Source organism: Pseudopodoces humilis, chromosome 23, assembly GCF_049639895.1.
Source record: "Pseudopodoces humilis isolate 2021_Gansu_Grassland_sample_001 chromosome 23, ASM4963989v1, whole genome shotgun sequence".
NCBI classification, from domain to species: domain Eukaryota; kingdom Metazoa; phylum Chordata; class Aves; order Passeriformes; family Paridae; genus Pseudopodoces; species Pseudopodoces humilis.
This window is the reverse complement of record NC_142222.1, coordinates 3,510,315-3,531,149: the sequence shown is the minus strand read 5'-3', so window position 1 is coordinate 3,531,149 and position 20,835 is coordinate 3,510,315. Positions and strand designations below refer to the sequence as shown.

General features: G+C 47.6%; 1 protein-coding gene across 6 annotated transcripts; it reads left to right on the top strand.

Moving 5' to 3' along the window:
- Window positions 1-4,729: 4,729 nt before the first annotated feature.
- LOC102109430 (transient receptor potential cation channel subfamily V member 2) lies at window positions 4,730-18,900 on the top strand. Of its 6 annotated transcripts, none has more exons than XM_005525932.3 (18): window positions 4,730-5,060; window positions 5,250-5,412; window positions 5,671-5,789; window positions 6,652-6,947; window positions 7,604-7,737; window positions 8,029-8,181; window positions 8,733-8,873; window positions 9,644-9,942; window positions 10,324-10,500; window positions 10,918-11,076; window positions 11,202-11,297; window positions 11,779-11,849; window positions 12,126-12,291; window positions 12,962-13,028; window positions 13,108-13,415; window positions 13,730-13,848; window positions 14,283-14,377; window positions 15,080-15,395. In XM_005525932.3, the coding sequence occupies exons 4-18, from the start codon at window positions 6,709-6,711 to the stop codon at window positions 15,208-15,210; spliced, it is 2,355 nt and encodes a 784-aa protein (XP_005525989.1). In that variant the 5' UTR covers window positions 4,730-5,060; window positions 5,250-5,412; window positions 5,671-5,789; window positions 6,652-6,708; the 3' UTR covers window positions 15,211-15,395. The 6 variants fall into 6 exon arrangements, with proteins under 6 accessions (XP_005525989.1, XP_014110544.1, XP_014110541.2 ...); XM_014255069.2 differs by having other exon boundaries at window positions 15,038-15,216; XM_014255066.2 differs by lacking the exon at window positions 14,283-14,377 and having other exon boundaries at window positions 5,301-5,412; window positions 15,080-18,900.
- Window positions 18,901-20,835: the final 1,935 nt, after the last annotated feature.

Here is a 20,835-nt window from a genome sequence, read left to right as displayed (position 1 = left end):
TAAAATATTAATGAAGTGCTAATAATACCATGTTGTTCTTTCTTCCTAGATTTTAGCAGTGCTCTGCTTCAGGTGGGATACAAAGACCCCACAGGAGGAGGGGTGTGGTGGTCATGGCATGGGGTGGGTTTTGCTGCAGGTTGTGGACTTGCAGTGTGTTCATGTCTGTGCTGGTTCTGAGGGTGGGTGTGAGGGGTGCTGGCGCTGCTCTGCAGCGACTCTGGGTGGATTTTTCTGCTCGTGGTTTGGGGGAGGACTGGCTGCAGTGGGAATCGAGTGGTGGTGGGAGGGTGAACACTGCCTGATGGGGTAAGTTCTACACAATCGGTGCCAAAATGGGAGGGAGCTCCCACTGCAGTCTGGGTTAGCTGGGTTTGGGTTTGTTTTTCTATGGGGTGGGTTAAGGAAGCTCAAGTGGGGTTGGGCTGGGTTAGCTCAGTTGCAGTGCTGGGTGTTTAGAAGGGGATGTAATACCCAAATGCCCTTCCCAAAAAAACTTCCCTGGGTGTAGGGGTGGCTGTTAGTGTCTTCATCTGTTGAGTTCTGACAGCTGCTCACCCTGAAACGGGGCTCCTGCCCCCATCTGAGTGCACACAGCCTGTTCTGCCGTGCTGCCTTTTCACCCAAAACCTGTGCTAGGTACTGCCTTGGTCCCCTTTATTTCCTTGGGGGGCTGTTGTGGAAGTTGGTTTGTTCCTTTTGAATTTCATCACTGAACATTTGTGGTGAGTGCTGCACTCAATGGGAAATTAAGATGAAAAGTTGCACACTGCAGCTTCAGTGTGGGTTTGAGGGTTATATCCATGATGAGAATTCTCCTTAGGAGCAAGGCTTGCTTTTCTTTCTGTCTGCTGAGCTAGCAGAAACACAAAGTTCTGTAAACATTAGCTGTCTCTGCCACAAGAGACTTCCCTTGGTTTGAGTTTTCCTGCAATTGCTTTTTTGATTTTGTGCCTTTTGCAGTTGAAGCTCCTGGCAGGGTGCCCAGAGAGGCTGTGCAGGCCCTTCCTGGTGAGGGGCTGAAAGGCCCTGGACAAGAACAGTGGGAATAACTCCGGGCATCATCAAACACCAGGCTGGGCAGAGCAACCTCCAAATGTCCCTTCAGCCCCTCCCTGCCTCACTCCTGTCTTCAGCCCTGCTCTGTGCTCAGCTCTGGCTGAAGTTTCTGAGCATTTCACAGTGCCACAGGAGATAAAGTGTTGAATAAAATGACATTTCCTGATCCTCCTGCTGGGGTCTGAGTGCCCTGCAGGGACAGGGCCCCTCTGTTTGCTCTTTCTTCCTTAATAAGAAAAACAATCCTTGCAATTAAAGTAAATAATGTGAATTAGAGAAATGTATATAAATCACACAAGGAAATGTGAGTATGGATTTGTATAACATGCAGTGTTTACACCAAAGTTATTAACATAAAACAAGATACCAGGCAATACAAATGGCTAGTGCTGTTAAAATACACTTTTTTTTTTATTCCTACAATATGGTGGTACCTCAAAAGTCTTACAGACAACTATTCATAACTAAAATAAGAATTCAATAGGTTTTAGCCAGAATCTCTATGCTTAGAATAACCTTAATGCTCCCACATTTACCACAGATTCTGGTAATGTCTTTCAATCCTGCTGTAATCTGAGTTTTGTGACTGGCCTTTGACCTTTGTTGTTTGTTTTTCTTCCTATTGCTTCAGATAGTTTCTAGTCTGTTCTCCCTTAAAACAATAAAAAAAATCAAGCAAAACCCCAGTAAGACAGAAAGAAAAACCAGCCAAGATTTTGGGGTTTTGTCTTCTGTGCTTTAAAAAAAAAATACTTATACCTATAAAAAGAGAAATTAAATAACCCATTATACTGGGTTTGGATATATTTGGGGTTTTCTCCTTTTGCAACTACTCCACAACATAATCTTACAGGGAAGGTGAAGGTTAAGGCAGATAAACATTGGGAATAAATCCCTCAATTTTTCTGCAGCCTTGTCCACAGCAGCCAAGGGTTTTTTTTTAAAGATTTTTGTCTGCCCAAATTGGCGGTTTCAAAAGCAGCAGGAATTCCTCGGTGGCCACAGGATGTCACTGTTCCTCCACAAACAGGTTATTTTTGATCTGGTTTTCCTGCTTCGCTGCTCTTTGATTGTCAGCAGAGCATTCCTACAGGCTGTGATCCTACAGAAAGGGATGCATCAAATAGAAAAATATTTCCATTTTAGGAATGAGGGAGCTGGATGGTTCCCTTAAAGGCTGAGGAGAATATAGGTTGGAGCCTTTAAATGTTATGATGTGGATTAATACTGCTGTGGTGTAGATGAATTGAGTTCCCTGGGCCATCAGACAAGTTCTGACAAGGGATTATATTTAAGAATGTTTATGTTTCAGATTGGACACTGGCTGCTGTCTCTAGAAGTACCGATTCCCATCTGTAACTAAGAAATTAAGCTACTCAAATTCATCACTTCAGTGTGGCTTTTACATAAATTACATGGGAAAAACAAAAAAAGGCCTTGAAAAACACTTGCTATTTTCCTGAGTGTGAAAATACACCTTTAAAAGAAGTTATTTTTTCTTTTGCTGGCCTACCTGTTCTATTTGTAAGAATTTTAATGCTCCACCCTTGCATATTGTTATTATAGGTTTTCTTCCTCATGTGAAGATGATCTTGAGTGGCTACACCTGAGTGGCCACAGATCAATCCTGTAACTAAATTAAAAGTGACTTTGAACTTCTATTTACAGCATTCTGAAAACATGGTATCAATCATAAGACTATTATGTTTTTCAGTATTTGGTAAAAATGGGAACTTGGGTGAACACAGAATTTATATTTCAGGAAATGTTCTTGTTTGCATCATTTCCAAACACCATCATCCTCATGCTTCCCTTTGTTTAAGCAGGTTTCAGTCATTGCTTTTTCTGCTGTGAATTACTCATCTATAGTTATAATAATGAATATATTTGATAACATTGAATGAAAAACACTTGAAGTTCCACTTGGCAGTCTGACTTCTGTCTTCCCAGATTTCCACAGGACGTTCCTCTCTTGTCTGGAGAAACTCAGACACATTTTATGAGTAAAACAAGCAATTATGAGATTCCTTCATGTTCCTCCACATAAAAGCCTCAAAAAGCAAGAGGAGAATCCAGGCTGCCAGGCAGGTGAAATGAAATTGCTGCTTTTCTTCTCCCTGCTCTGTGTTTCTCTGTTTGGCTGTGGTGACCTCTCAGCTGGCAGCGATTCCTTTCCCAGCAAACTGCACATTCCCCTCCCTCCCTGCAGGCTGTTAAAAGCAGATGTGCAGAGAGCTCTGCTATGATGCACTTCTGGGGGCTGATTTCATCCCTTGGCTGGAGTGGTGGGATGCTTCCCAGGAAAGCTGAAGAAGAAGCCCAAGAGGATTAAAAACCTTAAGTCTGAGCTAAATTCCCAAAGCTCTGTTGATATCTCAGTAAATGAAGTGTAACACAACTAAAGCAAACTGAGCTAGATCAGTGCAAGGCTGGAATGAGGGAGGGATTGGAGAGACCAGAACTGATCTTGCATTTATCTCCTCTTTATAGGCTGTTCTGTGGGTTGTAATAAATCATTTAGAAACCATCATGGAAAGAAAGAGAAGCTTTGCATAGTCCCTGGACTGGCTTAATTTTGAAACAGGAATCTTGAGCTACAAGCTTGGAATCTCCTGCAAAACTGTGATGAGGAAAAAGGCACCATGCCATTTAATTGGTGTATTTATAGAGAGCTCAGCTCACAGCCTGCATCTGACTCCAAGCCAAAGCCATCTGGGAACGTTTCTGTGGGTGATGACCACATTCCAAGGAAGCGTCACAGCGTCCTGCAGTCCTGTGGGATGAGGATTGCTCCAGGCTCTCCCTTGGCTTGGGGTAGGTTTGGAAGAAGGAACCCACAGCCAGAGTTCAGTGTGTCCTGCTTTGACACCCCTTCTCCATGTTTTCGGGCCAGAGGTTCACCTCACTTCTGGCTTTTCTCCTGGAACACGCCCCAGCTGTCAAGGTGTTGATTGGAAGGGCTCTTCACCATTTTGTCCATTAATAAGGAGCTCTAGATCACATTAATGGCTTTGTAAATCATCAGCAGTTCAGGTGGGAGCAGCATTCCTTGGGGAAAGGCAGCTGGGGAGGGGGTGCTGGCTCTCACCCTGCACTGGTGCTGCAGGAGATGATCCCAGGCCTTCAGAGAGGGAGAGGAAGAGCTGAAACACGAGGTGTGGGCTGATGTCCTCTGTTTCCCAGGGCTCCTGTTTTGTAAGGGGAAAGTAAAGCAGTTTTGGGGTGTGTGGGCCCAAGAACAGGCAGCTGTGGGGTGGAGGGAGGCACATCCTGCTCCCAGAGAAGTCTCTCCCAGACTTTTCTCCTTTGGAGAAGACACAGGCACTAGAGCAGATGGAGTTTGGGACCTGGGGCTGCTCTGTGCCCGTGAGGAGCAGCTGACCCTGCACTTTGTGATGTCCCTACCTTTGTTTGCTCACACATTTGGTGCCACTGGGGCTGTGCAGACCTGGATTCCCACACAAAGTTTGATCTCAGCTGTTCCCAGGCATTTCTGCTGGGGCTGGGGGAGCCTGGTGCTCCCCACGGAGGCTGTGGGTGGAAGGCACTGGCGTCACCTCCCCATGTGCAGGCAGGGGTTAAACATTCTCAATTTGCAATAGGCAGCCAGCTTTCCCATATAAGAGCACTGCACTCATTGGCTCTCCCCTTTAGTGAGAAATCTAGCCAGTCATTTCCTGTGCAAGCCCTCCTTCACTTCACAAAAAGCCACAGTTGAGTAAATCACGAGGATCTGGGGTTGTTCCTTCTCCCAGGGAGCTCTCATGGACCAGCAGCAGCAGCAGTTCCACGCCGTGCCATTGGCACTGCTGGAATGAGCATGGGCTTCTCTGCAGGGCTTCTCACCCATGGATGGAAATAATTGGGGGTCTGCCTTCATGCCAGTTAACACTTCTTGGTGCTTGACTTGGTTTCTGCTGGGAGGTTATTTCCCCTCTGAAGGATCCTTTGGAACTCCTTGTCAGATCAGTTCTGGGGTGGAGCTTGCAGCAACTTTTCTGGTAAGTGCTGTGTCCTTCTGAGAGTCGGGCTTGGGGAGGTCTCAGGGAGAAATAACTCAGCTCTTGAGAAGTGCAAGTTGAGCTGGCAAGCAGAGAGTGTTCCCTGTGCTTCCCAGGGATGCACAAAGTGGGTGGACACCTCAGAGGGTCCTTTTTTATAGGACCATTTTGCTCTTGCTTTTAACCCAGACGCTCTGTCTGTGCAAGACTGACAATAAATAACTCTCTTGAGCGCTGTAGAGAGATGGAAACTGCAACTGAGAAATGATTTTGGGCAGAGGAAGGCAGAAAAGCACAAGCAAACTGTTATGGAAGTGCAAATATCCTCCTAAAGGATTCGGCAGATGTACCAGTAAGTGTTTTGGGGAGGGAAGTAAGTCTGAAATGGGATTAAAGGGTGTGTGCAGAGGAATGTTTGTCACTAGAGCACAGACTAAACTGAGTGCCTGAATTATCATAACGGTTTGTCTCGAAATCAGCCCTTGGGTTTCTTGCTGTGAGCTGCATAAAGATGTTTTGTGGCCATTTTCTGCTGAGACCTGTGTTTTTTCACACCCTGATCTAAGCCAAAATGCTTATGCTGTGTCCATTTACTTCTTTGCTGGTGCAGGCTATGGAGTCTGGCTGCAGTCCCAGCCAGGGAAATTTCTCTTCAGAGGAAACCTGTTAACCATTTGGAGGGAGTGCATGGGAATGAGCAGGAGGTGTTAAACCAGAGCTCTGCTGCAGGTTGGTAACTGAGGATGTTCAATTCTGCCTCACAAACCTGGTGAGTCTGCAGCCACGCTGACTTCAGGCAGTGTGCCTTGGGTGTGGTCTGAGATGTACCCAGACGTGAAGAGATGTCTCCAGAGAGTCAAAAACAGAGTCCAGGATGCATCAGAAGAGAGAAGGGGCTGGCTGGGAGCTCTGCTGATGCTCTGTGGGCAGTGGATGTGGTGGAGCTGTGCTCTGTGCAGGCTCCCAGGGCTGTGGGTGTCTGCAGGGCAGGGGGAGTGTGCTTGCCTTGGAGCTGGGAGCTCAAATTCTGTGCTCCCATGGGGAGCCAGCAGCTCCAAATATTGGGGAGGTCCCACTCATTTTGCCTCAGGATGAAATGTCAGACAATTTGTGCAGGTGTTTTCCCTGTCTGAACAGCCTAAAGCTTCCCAGCAGGGACTGTGGGCAAACTTATCACTGTCCCAAAGGAGGCCCTCAGTGAACCTTTATCTTTTTGGCCACTTGGTGACCAGGCTGTGCCTGTGCTGGTTGCACTGTGACAAGAACAACGATCACAGACTCCTAAAGAGCCACTTTCCTTGCCTTTTATGTCAGGAACCTGTGCTGCTGCCAGCAGGTGAGGTCATCTCACACAGGGGCTTCAGATGTGCTGCAGACAAGTTGTCTGTGCTTCATGAACTACTTCTGAACTTCTCCTCCACTGGAACCCCTTTAGGACCCTGATCCTTTATTCAAATACTCCTCCTGTGCAGAGTTTCACCAAATCTCCCTCTAAAGGGACCCCTGGTCAACCTGGGAATTTCCTTTGTGTCTCACCAAACGCCTTTGGGGTTTGTGAAGAAATTGTGTTAATTCTCCCCATCCCTTGCAGGTTTAGTGCCCCAACAGGGAAGATCTTTGCTGATCTGCAGGACCATCTGTCCTGGCAATGGATAAATTCACAAATGGGCAGCCAGGCCCAGCTCAGAGGAACAGGTTCATGGGATTGCTAGAAACAGATGACAGCATCCAGGAAGATAAACCTGCCCTGAGTAAAAGGGAAGAAAGGCCAGGACAGGGAAGGAAAGGAGAGCCACAACCCTTGGAGACACCTTATCAGAAGGAGAGCAGTGACTTCGCCCCTAAAGTCAAGATTAATCTGAACTATCGTCCAGGACTCGTCAGCAAGTGAGTAACTTTTGGGTATTTGACCAATTTGGCTTGTGATCCCGGGGATCCACACTGATCCTGGCTGGTGGGAGCCTATGGATTTTCCCAAGTCTACACTAAAATTGCCAATGTGGGTTACAATTAGAGCCATGTGGTGGGAGGTAATCAAAAGCAAAAAGGGGAGGTGTTAGGGCTGTGCTGCTCTGGAAGGTGCCCAGGTGTGTGGGGTGTGCTGGGTGTGTTTTGGGTCGCTCTGAGCTGACCCCAGGCAGCCTCACAGGGAGCCCTGAAGAGCTGAGCTGTCCCTGCCAGGGCTGGGAACCAGCCTGAGAGAGCTCCCAGCATGGGATGGGCCTGACTCTGGTCCTGCAGCTATCCTGGGCTCCTCTCTCTGCTCTGGATGCCTGCCAGGACTGCACATCAGGCTGGATCTGGGAGCAGCTCCAACTGATGGAAAGAGCAGCCACTTAGGAGAATTCTGGGAAATAACTGTCTCTATTTTCCCCTTGACTCAAAAATAAAACACTTGAGTGGTTTTTTCCCCCCACCCAACAAACTCTCCCCTGTCTCCCTCCTTCCTTCCACTGTTCCACTAGAACTTGTGGCATGCTCTTGTCCCTGCTCTGCAGAACTTCAGCTCTCCAGAACTTCCTAACACTGCATTTGTCCTGCAGCCAGAAGGACCCGAATCGCTTTGACAGGGAGCGGCTGTTCAGCGCCGTGGTCAGGGGCAGCCCCGAGGCACTGGATGGTTTGCTGGAGTACTTAAGGAGGAACTCCAAATTCCTCACCAATTCCGAGTACACAGGTAGATTTCTGCTCCTGGGGTTGTTATTCACAGGGTTAGCAGGGGAACATGCTCATGGTTCTTTGCTTTCTCCAGCCCTCTGCTGTCTTTTATTTTCCATATGTTCACCCAAAGGTGGAGAATGCCATTAATTAAATAGATCCTAAGGTTTTTGCCTTAGGACTACTAAAAATCCTGATAAAAACCTTTAAAATGAGGATTATATTTGATCCTAGAGGTAAGTTCTGAATCAAGCACTACAGCTGTGTGCAAAACACACCCACAACCCATTCAATCCCCTCTTCCTGCCAGATGCAAAGACTGGGAAGACCTGCTTAATGAAAGCCCTGCTGAACTTAAAAAAAGGGAAGAATGACACAATCCCAGTCTTGCTGGAAATAGACCAAAAGACACAGAACCCCAGGCCACTTGTCAACGTGTCGTGCTCTGACTGTTTCTACAGAGGTAAGGAAGGAAAAAGAGGGGAACTGGAGCTCCTGCAGCGCTGCAGCCCCAAGGCTCTGGTGCAGTGACACACAGCCCACTCACCTTTTATTTCTGATTCTGCTGCTGCATTTTCTTCAGCCTTTGTTTATACCCTTCTTGGTCTGTAAAACAGAAATGATACATGCTTAATAACCCAAGAAATGAGACGATTTGCTTGGGAAAGTATAAAATGCACTTGTGAAAATGAAAAAGAAGCGGTCTGTCATTAAATGAGTTCTGCTGTGCTTTCAACAGCAGCGTGGTTGTCTCAATCCTCTCAGGGCTGTTTGGGATCTCAGTGCCAGGCTGGGGGAATTGCCTGCCCTGCTGCTGAATTTCTGATGGTTTTGAGGCTTGTTGAAAAGCCTCAGCTGCCAGCCAGCCCTGCCCAGCCCCGAGGCTGCAGCTGCTGTGCAGAGCAGCAGCCACCACTGGTGACATCCAGTCCTGTCCCCAGCAGTGGCACAGTGACAGGGTCTGCTCTCCTGTCCCCAGCAGTGGCACAGTGACAGGGTCTGCTCTGCCCTTAGGCCAGACCGCCCTGCACATTGCCATCGAGAAAAGGAGCCTGGATTTGGTGAAACTGCTGGTGGAGAACGGAGCTGATGTCCATGCCAGAGCCCACGGTGAATTCTTCAGGAAGAAGAAGGAAGGAGTTTACTTTTATTTTGGTGGGTCACTGTGGAACATGTTCCTGTCTTGGTTAGAAAAGACAGATATCAGCTAAGGAAGGCAGGAGCCTCCCTTGAAAGGGAAAATGTAAACCCCCTCCCTCCAAATTATTATAGTTTTGAAATTAAGGGGCTCTCAGGCCCCTTAAAAAAACAAAAACAAAAACCCACAACCTACAACTTAATAGCACAGCTAAAATAAAGTGCAGTTTTAAAACTGCAAACAAACTAAAGTTTGTTAAAACCTCCTGGTTTTAACAGCTGATAATGGAATACAGACTTTTGGTTACATCTTGCATTGCAACCTAAGAGAGTTCCTTTGGGGTTTGTATTGCTGTGCTGCATGTGATACCACTAATTCTAGATGGGTTTGTCCCTCTGTTGCCTTCTTCAGTGTCCTTTAATCAAGCCCTTGACATATTTAAATGGCAGAATCCTTTCATATCTGGGGTGTTCACTGTGCATTTCCATCATCTTTGGGTTTATGTGTTTAATCCTGCCTGAGTGGCTTCAGACAAACACCAATACTTGGCTAGTTTGGATTTGAGAGATCAGTTTGAGATGTGGGAAAGTGTTTCAGCTAGCCCCAGAAATAAAGTAATTGTTTATTGTAAAACCCTTTCAGAGACACTGGGGCAGAACTTGTTCTGTATTTCAGTGATAGAACTCTGGGCTAACCATATTCTTCTAGGATTGCTTTTTTTCATTTCTTTAATTCTCTTTCACCCCTTTCTGCTCCCCCTCTAAGTGCTGTGTCCTGATCTCTTCAGGTGAGCTTCCCCTCTCCTTGGCTGCTTGTACCAACCAGCTCGATGTGGTGGATTATCTTTTAAACAACCCCCACCAGAAAGCCAGGCTGCAGGAGCAGGACACCCAGGGCAACACCGTCCTCCACGCCCTGGTGATGATTGCAGACGACACCGAGGAGAACACCAAGTTTGTGAGCACAACCTACGTGGAGATCCTGAAGGCGGGCGTGAAGCTCGACCCCACGTGCAAACTGGAGGAGATTGTGAATTACGATGGGTTAAATCCCCTGCAGCTCGCTGCCAAGACAGGCAAAGTGGAGGTAGAGACGACCAGAGGGCAGCCCTGGGCTTGCTGAGGAACGGGGATGGTGTAATTTGCACCTTTGGCCTCCGGTGGGGTTTGGGGTTGGGGCACCTTGCGCCCAGCCTGTGGTGATGCTGCTGGCAGGGGCAGAGCCCCGGGTGACCATAAAGGAGGGCACCTCAATCCTCAGCTGTGTCCTGCAGAGCCTCAGCTGGCTGCTGCTGCTGCTGTCCCTGCCCTGAGAGCGGTTCCGCTCCTGGGGCAGCCAGATGTGCTTGGTTTCCTGCTTTCAGCCCAGCTGCTTTTAGATCCAGCTGTTTGATGATGCACAAACCCAGGTGTGGGGAGCTGCTTTGGGTCCTTCTGCCCCACGGGAACGTTCTCCTGTCTGTGTCAGATCTTCAGGCACATCATCCAGAGGGAGATCAAGGAGCCCCTGTACCGGCACCTGTCCCGCAAGTTCACCGAGTGGACCTACGGCCCCATCCACGTGTCCCTCTATGACCTGTCCTCCCTGGACAGCTTCGAGGAGAACTCTGTGCTGGAGATCCTGGCCTACAGCAGTGACACCCCGGTGAGCCTCTCACCACAGCTCAAAGACAGGTTTTTTTCTGTCCCTTTACTATAGTGCTGCTGTATAATTATAGCATTTCAAGTTAATGTGGGCTCTTAGGTGATAATTTCTCTGAAAAAAGAGATTATTCATGTGGATGTTTGCAGATTTTGTTATTCAGAGTCTGCTTGGCATGGCTCTGACCATCGATAATTTGAGAGAAATTTTGATCCTTTGGTTGTCTTAAGCCTCTGTTTCTTCAAATACCTCAATGAAGTGACTTCTATGCAATATTTGTTATTTTTCACACTAAAAGACCTGACTGAATAGCCCCTTAACAGCTCCCCAGGTGAAGCCACTCAGCTCCAACCCTTAAAAAGACAATCCTCTGGTGAATTCACATTCCTAGGTGCATTCTGGTTGCTTGTTTCCCCACAGAATCGGTACAAGATGGTGGTGTTGGAGCCACTGAACAAACTGCTCCAGGAAAAATGGGAAACATTTGCTTCCAAGAGATTCTACTTCAGCTTTGCCTCCTACTTGTCATTCATGATCATCTTTACAGCCATTGCATACTATCAGCCCCTAAGGGTAAAGGTAGGTCCAGTCTTTTTGTCTGGAAGGCCTGGATGGATGGAGCAGAGTTTAAAAGTTGTGGTTGGTTGTCATCACTGCCTCTGCCTATCTCCACGGCTTTGGGTGTTTTTGGTTTTGTCTTGCAGCCTTCCTTTCCAGTGGAGTTCACAGCTGGAGGCTTCCTGTGGGTCTCTGGCCTGATCATTATCTTGTTGGGAGGCATTTACCTGATCTTTGCTCAGGTAGGGGGATCTCTTGTCTGGTTTCATTGTAAGGCAGGAGACAAAAAAGGAGCCAATCACTGGCATGGAGGCAGCAGTATCTGTTCTCCTGACACCAGGATGTGCAGGAGGGATCCTGCCCTGAACACTTGGTGTGATCTGGCAGTGACAGGGGCAGCACAAGCCAGGTTGCTGGGCAAGGGGGATCACTGTTCCACAACAGCAAATAATTCTGAGAGACTTCTGTGATTTATGGTATTAAAATGCATCCCTGGCATTTAATGCAGGCTATTAATAAAGACATTGGGCTGAGCCATGATTCAGCCCTTGTTTATCATTGCCCTTTATAAATGAGGACTTTGTTTCATCTGGGAGGGATGAAATTGGGGATCTTGAAGATGAAAGGAGAGAAGCACATGGAGCAAAGTGTTCCCCTGGGCAGGACAGGGCTCCCTCTCTCTGTCCTGGTTCTGATGAATGATGAGTTGTTTCTCTCCCCCAGAGCCTGTACCTGCGGAGGAGACGCCAGTCCCTGAAGACCATGTGCTCTGACAGCTGCATCGAGATCCTGATGTATGTCCTGGGGGGTGGCACTGCCACAGCTTGGGACTGGCTCTGTGCAGCTGAGCTGCCCTAACACTGCCACAGAAAAAGAGATCCTCTGCCACTCCATCCCTGCTGCCTTCTCCTGCTGCTGCCCCTTGTGCTGAGCCTTTGTTGGTGGCCTTTGCAGGGTGGGCTCTGCCTGCTCCTTGCAGCCTCCTCAGCTGTGTCTCCCTGCAAAGCAGATCTGCCAGGGGCCTTTTCGCTGAGGTGAGTCACTGCCACTTCCTTTTGTTTTCTCTCCAGCTTCATCCAGGCATTCTCCTTGCTGCTCTCAGCAGTCCTGTATGGGGCCAGCTCGGAGAACTATGTGGCAGTGATGGTGTTCTCCCTGCTCCTGGGCTGGGTGAACACCCTGTACTACACCCGCGGCTTCCAGCGCACTGGCATCTACAGCGTCATGATCCAGAAGGTCAGTGCTGGGGGAAAACCTCTGCAGGGAAAGCTTTTGGGGTGTGAGGAACTGGAATTGTCCTGTGGCAGCACAGATGTTGCAGAAAGAGGTCAGATCAGTGTCTTCAGCTGCAGCAAATCCCTCATTTGGCACCACTGAGCATCCCAGGTGACAGCAGCTGACACCTGTGTGCCATAAACCAGCTCCAGAGGAGCACTGAAAACCCGAGGGGGCTCCCTGGAGCTGCTCAGCTGAGCCTGAGAAGTGTTTCCAGATCAACATAGGAACCTGGGGCTGGAAAGTCAAAGCAGAGGTGAAATGAGGTGCCAGGGAACAATTCTGGTCACCATTTGTGTAAAGCCAATAGAGATGGAAAGGAGAGGGGTGTCTGTCTATTGAAACTATTTGGAAACAGCCATAGTGGGGAACCAACAGGGTATTTATTTGTTTCAAAGAATTATTCTTACTAACAGAGCAACAAAGAAGTTCATAGTACTGTCAGATAAAGCTGCCAATGATATTATTTACCTGTGGAAGTAATTTAACATATATATGTAGTTTTTAAAACTGGATGAAAGGTGTAAACCTTGCTGACAGTGTTCCTGAGGGCTGGTTTGTTAAGTGGGAGATCATCCTGGTGATTTCATGTGAGCTAAAGGACACCACTCCCCCCTGGTTTGTGTTTCAGACCATCATGAGAGACCTGCTGCGTTTCCTCTTGGTTTATATGATCTTCCTGTTTGGCTTTGCTGCAGGTGAGCCCTCTCTGGGTTATGTGTGGGCTGAGCTGCAAAAAGCACTTTCCTGAGGACTCAAATGGTGTTTTTCTCACAGCTCTGGTGACGCTGATGGGCGATGCCCCCTCAGTGTCTCAGAACAAGTCCCTGGCTCACCTGGAGAGCGCGGGGAGCCACGCCATGTACGGGGGGCTGCTCAGCGTCTCCCTGGAGCTCTTCAAGATCACCATTGGCATGGGAGACCTGGATTTCCAGGAGCACACGAGGTTCAGATACTTTGTCATGCTGCTGCTGCTGCTGTTTGTGATCCTCACCTACATCCTGCTGCTGAACATGCTGATTGCCCTCATGAGCGAGACTGTCACGGATATTTCTGGCTACAGTAAGAGTGTCTGGAAGCTGCAGGTGAGGCCCAAAGCTCTGCTGGGCTCTCAAGGAGTCAGAGGTGGCAGTGCCTAAGCTCAGCTATTAATGTGCCTTTCACATAAAATTGTCACCCTGGGAGGGCATTTTTGGGTGCATTTACAACTCTGCATGGTCCATGTGCACAGGTAGCTTGAGGCAATACTTCAGGAGCACCTCAGGGTCAGGTTCCACAGTGATTCTCCAAGTCCAAGGAGTGTCTGGGTGGGGAAGATTGAATGGAAAGGCTGGGCTGGGCTCTCTCTGTGCCCTTTTCTGTTTCTGGTTTCTCTCTGACGTGGGTTTTGTTCTTCCAGAGGGCAATTGCTATTCTAGAAATAGAGAAGGCCTGGCTGTGGCGCCAGGGTGGGAAGAGGAGATCTGGCTGCTTCATGTCAGTGGGGCTCAATAAGAAAGATGAGAGGTGGTGTTTCAGGTAAGACAGATGCTCCATTCCCCCCTCACACTCCAGGGCTGGAGCTGAGCAGCACTGCTAACCCTGGACCACCACAGGGAATTTCAGCACTCACTCAGCATTCCTGGGTACATCCAAATCTGTTGGTGATTGCCAGGCTGGAGGTTTGAGAGTTAACTGATCCTCCAGCATTGTCACCTTTGTACTAAGAACATTCCCTGAACTGGAGAGTTTGAAACCAAACCAGTGGACAATGTGCAGGGAGAGAAGCTTTTTACCTCATGGAGCTTTGATTACAGAAGATCTTTGCTCACATAAAAAGCTCTGTAAGGTGCTGCTGCTACAGCCAAACCATCAGGGCGGTGTTGGCAGGATGAGCTGGGCTGGGAGACTGCAAGGACAGTGAGATGCTGCATTCCAGGCATCAGAGTCTTGTTGCATTTTTGTCTCTCCAGAGTAGAGGAAATTAAATGGACAGATTGGGCAAAGGATGTGGGAGTTCTGAAGGAAGAACCTGGAAGCACCAATGATTCAGAAATAAATCCAGAAGGTAAATTAAATCATGAAGAAAGGTCTGCAGTATCCCTTTAGCTTCCTGCTCAGCAAACTGCTCTTGCCATATTATGTCTTTAGCAACAGAATTCCAGGCAGGCCAACTTGAAATTGCTTCCCTGCAGCAGCATCACTTGTGAGCTGAGAAAATAAAGATTTAGGTCTGGACCTGGATAGGGTTTGGGAGCACACCAAGGAGGAAGGAGATGCCATTCCTATTTAGCTGTGGGAGAAATGGGCAGGAAATGCTGCAGAGAAAAAGCAAGGGCTGCTCTTATTTCTGGCTCAGCAGCCCAAAATGGTGCTTTTCCTAAGAAAGGTAAAATTTGGGCCCAGTCATCCTGCACATGTTAAAATCACAGGGCTTTTAGAGCCTGAATTTGGACATTAACTCTGTGAGCATTGTGAAATTCTGCCAGAGAACTTTCCATTTGCTTCCCTTGGTAGAGCTGGGAAGGAACTCTGTGGGAAACAGAGCAGTTACTCTGTTAGAAAGATCTTGTCCAGCTGGGCAGAGCCTGGGCAGAACCTCCAGTGTAGATTCCTCCTGGGTGCCAGTTTTCCAGGACTGGGGAGGTTGCAGTGCTTAAAACATTCTGTGGTGTGTGTTGGGTGTTCCCTGAGCCTTCACCCTTCTAAAGCTGGGTCCCTTTGTCAGCTTCCTGCTGATGAAGGGCTGTTCTTGTGTCCCCTGCTGCAGAGACCAGGTCCTGGAAACGGCCAGCACAGAAACCACCCCGAGCAGCTGCCCCGGAGGAGCAGTCCCTGCTGCAGCCACAGCCACCAGCCACAGAGATGGTGCCTCTGCAAGGACAAAGCAGAGAGTTTTGACAGCTTTTCTGAGCTGCAACCTTGCCTCCATCTTCAGAGGAGTTCTTCCTCCAGCAGCTGGAAGAACTGAAGGCATTGTCAGTAGCAAAGTGCATTTTGTGGAGGACTGTGGTTCAGCCTGTGGCTTTCAGTATTGTCATGCACTTTAATGATTAATTTCCTCTGAAGAAACAATTTTTACTCGACTTTCTCTGCCTGACACTTTCTTATTACTATGCCTAAAGATCAAGAGGTGGGAGCAAGCTCCTGGGGCAGTGGGGAAGGCAGAGCTCTCTGAGCTGTGCAAGGATAATGCTCACAGATAATGCCCATGGAATGAGCTGGCTGAGGATGGCTCAGGCTATTCTTTTGTCACGAGGGATTGCACTGAAGTGCTTTGGAATAAATAGTGTTGTAGAGTCATAAAAGCTGCCGAGGGTGGAGTTGTCTCCTGTGCTGGTGTGAGATGTGAGTGGACAAACGCTGACCCTGCAGGCAGCCAGAGCCTGCAGTCTGTGGCAGCACCTGCTGTGCTCCATGGTTAATCCACGTCAGGATCCCCATTTCACACTTTTAGAATGAAATTCTTTGTACATTTGCTTAAAAGCACAGGAAGTGATGTGGATTTCCTGGACCTGAAACTTTGCGTGGTGGATTTCTGGGACTTCTGTTTTTCACGGGTTGCTTTGCCTCTGTAATAAACAGCAGCAGAATCCTGCTCATGGCCCCTGAGAGACTGATGGACAAACACTTCTTGTGTGGTTTTTGCTTCCTGTTACTCTTGATGGGCATCCTGTCTTGCTGCAAATGTCTGCAAGGACCTCTTACTTTTTGTGACTTACACCCAGCCTCAGGCAGGAGGGGCAGCCCACTGTAAACTCTGTAGGAAAAGAGATAAAAATGAGATGTCTCACTTTTCACTCTATTTAACAGTAGAATTTCAACATGTAAAATTTCTGTAAACAATACAGCAAGTGTACTTAATTCAATACTTAATTGAAAATGTTCATTTTTGGATATATTTTTAGAGCTTCTGCCTTTCCCAGAAAGGGAGAGAAGGTGTTATCAGTGTGGACTGTAAGCTCTTATCAAATTCCTGATTACTGCTGTGGGAGTTAACTCCTGTTGTCCATGGTCTCCTGTCAGTTTGTGCAGCCACATCTGAGCACAGAGCAGCTGATGCTGCACTGGATGCACCTTCCAGTCCAGGGAAAGGTTGGTGAGAATCCCAGGAAAGCTGCAGACCACAAGGGTTGGCAGCACCTTTCCTTCAGTGAGATAAACTATGCAACCTGAGATCTCTGTCTCAATTCCACTCTGAGTGAGGCTGGGAGGTTTTCCTTTTGGAGACCATCATCTTAATCCTCACTGCATGCATGTGACAGGCAGCAAAACCTTGTTTGAAAATTTATTCCCTGCACTTCAATGGGTTCTCCCCCCCGTGCTGGGCAATTCCTCCTCCAACGCTGGGACTCTGAGTGGGAACTGACTTTTCTTGCTCCAGCTTCTGTTGTTTTCTTGCTTTGTGAAGGCTTCAGCTGCTTTTTCCATCTATGGCCTTGTCCTAAGTGTTCCCAAGATTTGGCAAGGTGCTCATATTGCACGGAAGGCTCATCTGGCATATGATAAATCTATCGCTGTGCTTGGTGCTTTGCTGTGGCAGGGACACTTGGAGGTTCTAAAGAAATGCAGGATCAGATCTGCCATCCCTGTCTGGAATCCTAATAAATTATCTTGCTGGTAGTTTGGGGAAGCTGTGGGCTCTGGCAGCTTTCAGCATCACCTTCCTCTTCAGCCATTCCTTGAACCTGCTTCTCTTTTTAAGCTTGGCAGCGAAATCTTTTGATTTGCATCGGGAATGTTCTGCTGTGAAGCAGGGCTTTGGCATCCCCAGAGCTTCCCAGTCACACCCCAGCCCAGCAGCCTCATGGATGGAGGATGATGGGTAGCAGGCCTCCAGGATTTTGGGGTCCACTCTTAACAGATGAGAATGTTTTGTCAGGAAACCCTTCAGTCATTTTCACAGAACTTCTCAACACATGAGCTGTCCTCTCCCTTCTGCCTCTGACAGGTAAACCCTGCTGCATGAGAACCCCTTCCTGTGCAGAGGGGGAGGCTTTGCAGGGCTCTGACTAAACAAAAAGACCTCTCACAAATGGCAGTGGAGGAGCAGCTGCAGTTTCCTTCCTCTGTCTAAAGCACAGAGACTCTGGAGGCCCAGCCCTGCCATGATCAGACACCAGCAGCTCCCAGCGCTTCCCAGAAGTTCCAGGGCTGTTCAAACCCTCTGGATATGCTTTGGTCAGAATTCCTTGGCCCCTGGTAGGGTAGGAAATGAACCTTGGGCACCCAAACCCCTCCTTTACCCCAACACACTTTGCCTGGTCATTGCTCTTGTGCCCTCTGTACAAGGCTCTGAGCTCTCCCCACCTCACAGAGCTCTCTCACAGCTTATCTCTGCAATTTTCCTAAAAGAAACTCCGTGTCTGCTCTGTGTGGCTCCCAATTCCCTGTTTTCCTCACGGGCAGAGATGGAATCAAACCATCCTTGTTCCTCAGATGCTTTGCACATTTGGGTTTTTTTCCCATCTGTTTTTCCAAAGGCTGCTCTGAAGCTGGAGCCAGCACGGGGAGCTTTATCCATGAGCTGATTCCCTCTCACTCCATCCCCCTGTGACCCCACTTGCAACTGAACATATTTTCCATTGCCTCTGGAGCTCACAGAGGGAGCCTTTGAAATGTGACAGCCCCAGGGCCCCGACAAAGACCAGATGCTTTCCTTAAGTCCCAGGAGTGGCCCAGGGCTTGGGTGGAAGGGTTGCAGCTGGTGGAGTTTGCAGCTGAACTCTTCCTGGGGCTGCCTCTCACTTTTGGGCTTTGCTGTGCTCAAGAAATTTTCCTTTATTGCTCTGTGACCAAAACAAAATTTTTTTTGTTCTTTTGGGGGAAAAAAAAATTGAAAATAAAACTTCTACTTTGCAGCCTCACATCTGCTTCTGCAGCACAAAAAAAAACCCCAAACCTGGGGCCAGACAGGACCAGGCAAAGGCTCAGAAAGACACAGCTGTGGCTGCCTCGTGGGAGGAACAGAACTCGGTGCAAGAGGGGTTTTTCTTGCTTCCTCTTTGGCCATAATCTTTTCTTTCAGCTCAGATTTGTGTCATGTGGAGTGTTACAGCATTTCTGGGCTGTGAGGATTGTTGTCAAATGTTAAACACACAGAGGAGGAGAGCTGGAAGTAGCCAGAAAGTGCCTATGGGGGTTGTTGTCTCTTTTCTGAGAATCCTTGGAAAAGATTTTCTGGGCAAAGAGAGCCATGTCTCTATTTCACTGGTTAGAAGAGCTATCAGCAGCTGACAGGGTTGGTTTTGTTGGTGTTCACATCTCCAACACTAAAGTCAGTGACTACATCATTGCAGAAAAAAAAAATTCTGCTATTTTGGAACCCTCTGGATTAAAACCTTCATCCATTATGACAAGAATGAACCTGAAGAGTGCCAGAACCATTTCCTTTTGTTCATCCCAAGCTTACAGTGCTTTACCTCTGCAGCAACTACATTGGAAGGAATCATGAAATTTGGAAAAAGAGTGGGAAAAGTTCAGCTAACTGGGCTGTGCTGTATTTCTGTTCTGCTCTCATGGGTCACAGGGTGGGAGGTCGCCAGCTGTGCTATTCCTTTTTCTGCTGTCAGATTGTTGAATAATGATTTTGCTGCTGCTAAACTGGTTACAGGATCTGTCCCTGAGGATAGCTGGAATAAAATAAATAATAAGAATCGATCCACATATAAGTAGATATGTGAAATTTTGTTCTAAAAATTGCCTTTACTGCTGCAAAGGACACTAATTCTGCAAAGCTATATATAGAGAATTCCAGCAAAAGGGCTGCTTGTCTCTTTCTGGAGCACAGGTTGGGTTTTATTTGGGATCAGAGCTCTGCCCATGGATGTGAAGCCTCATGGGCTGACAGATGCTCTCCTTGCTGGAGCTGTGTTTGATGCTGTTTGAAGGAAGGAGGAAGGGTTTACGTCCATTGCCTGGAGACAGAGGTGAAAACACTGGCAGCGTAAACACTCTGTGCTGGGGATTTTCCAACCATGCCTAAGTAGTGACAAATAAAATACTCCTGCTTCGTGCTCCCTGCTGGATGTGCTCTCCCTGTATGGTAGAGGACTGCAGGCTGCAGACAGAGCTCCTGGCTTAGTCATTAGAAAATTGGAGAGAAATAAAAAAATAAATAAATTCTGTCCCTAAGTTGTGCTTTTATCCCAGTGTGGTAAAATCCTGATTTTTACCTGTGTGCAGGAATTTGTTGGTGCAGCCCTTGCCCTGCCAGGCACTTCTGCGCAACTCAAACTTGCTTGGGTTGTCCATGAAAAACAAGAAAAAGAAGAGTTAACTCCCACACCCTTTGCTGCTGGGGCCATGCAGAAAACAAGAGATCCTACAGGATCCGTGCCAATATCCAGGATAAAAGTGAATTGTGTCGTTTTGGACAGCCCAGAAGGAAAGCCTTTGGTGCTCTGCTGGAATCTGCTCAGGGTGGTTGGGAGCAGGAGGCAGCAGCCGGGGCACAGCAGGATTCACACAACAGGCACCCTCTTGTGGCTTTTTCCTGTCACAGGATGAGGACAGGGATGGATCCTGCTCTGGAGCAGCCTGGGAACCCCCTCAGTTGCTTTAAGGTAAGACCATGCAGTAAGATGTATTTTACATTTTTTAATACAAGAGTGCTACATTTGCTATAAATCCTTCTCTGATGTTTTCTAGGCTGGTTTATTCACCTTGAAAAGCCACTCCAATGTGCAGGTGACCTCTCCTTGGGACAATCTTTGATTTCCCTGATTTCAGTTTCCAGGACACTGCAGGATTTCTGGAGGACATGATTGTGCTCTCTGGTAGGTAATAAACGTTGTTTTTTAGTGTGCTGGGGAAATGTTTTAAAGACAAATATAGAATCTATGTTCCATGCAATGTGTCATTATTCTATTTTTAATTCAGCATCAGAGGGATGTTAAAAAAAAACCATCTTTCCCAGTGATAGAAATTATCTAAAATATAAACCCTTCAGTCCAAGCTACAAAGGGTTTTGCCTTGTATGTCTAAAGATCTGGACAAGTATGAGATAATGAACATGAATTAACACAGATGAAGGTCTGAGAAGACTTTGATGTCTGTGGTTCAGCACTGATAATTTAGGTTATTTATACAAAAATAAATTTATTTCCATACTGTCACTCATTTTCAACCAGACCCCTGTCAGCTGAGTGCCCTGTGGAGTTCACAAAGACAGAGGCAGGGCAGATGGATTTGATTTTCTCCTTGCATTTTGGATTTGAAAACAAACTCTAGATAAAGAACTGGAACCGCTAGATAGTGTGTTTATCTAATGGAAACATAAATACCATGTTCAATCCTGAAACTCTGCCCATATTGGTGTATTTTGGCTGTCTGCTCCTTCAGGCTCTTGGGATTTTGTGTGTTCTGAACATTCCCAGCAGAAACTGGAACTGCTGTAAATAGGCCAGCCTGGTCCAGGTGACACAGCATGGAAACACTGAGCAGTTCTTGCTCTTGCTGCCAGGCTTCCTTAAAACATTTTCCCTGTAATATTTCAGCCCCAAAATTTGTTTCTGTTCCTTATCT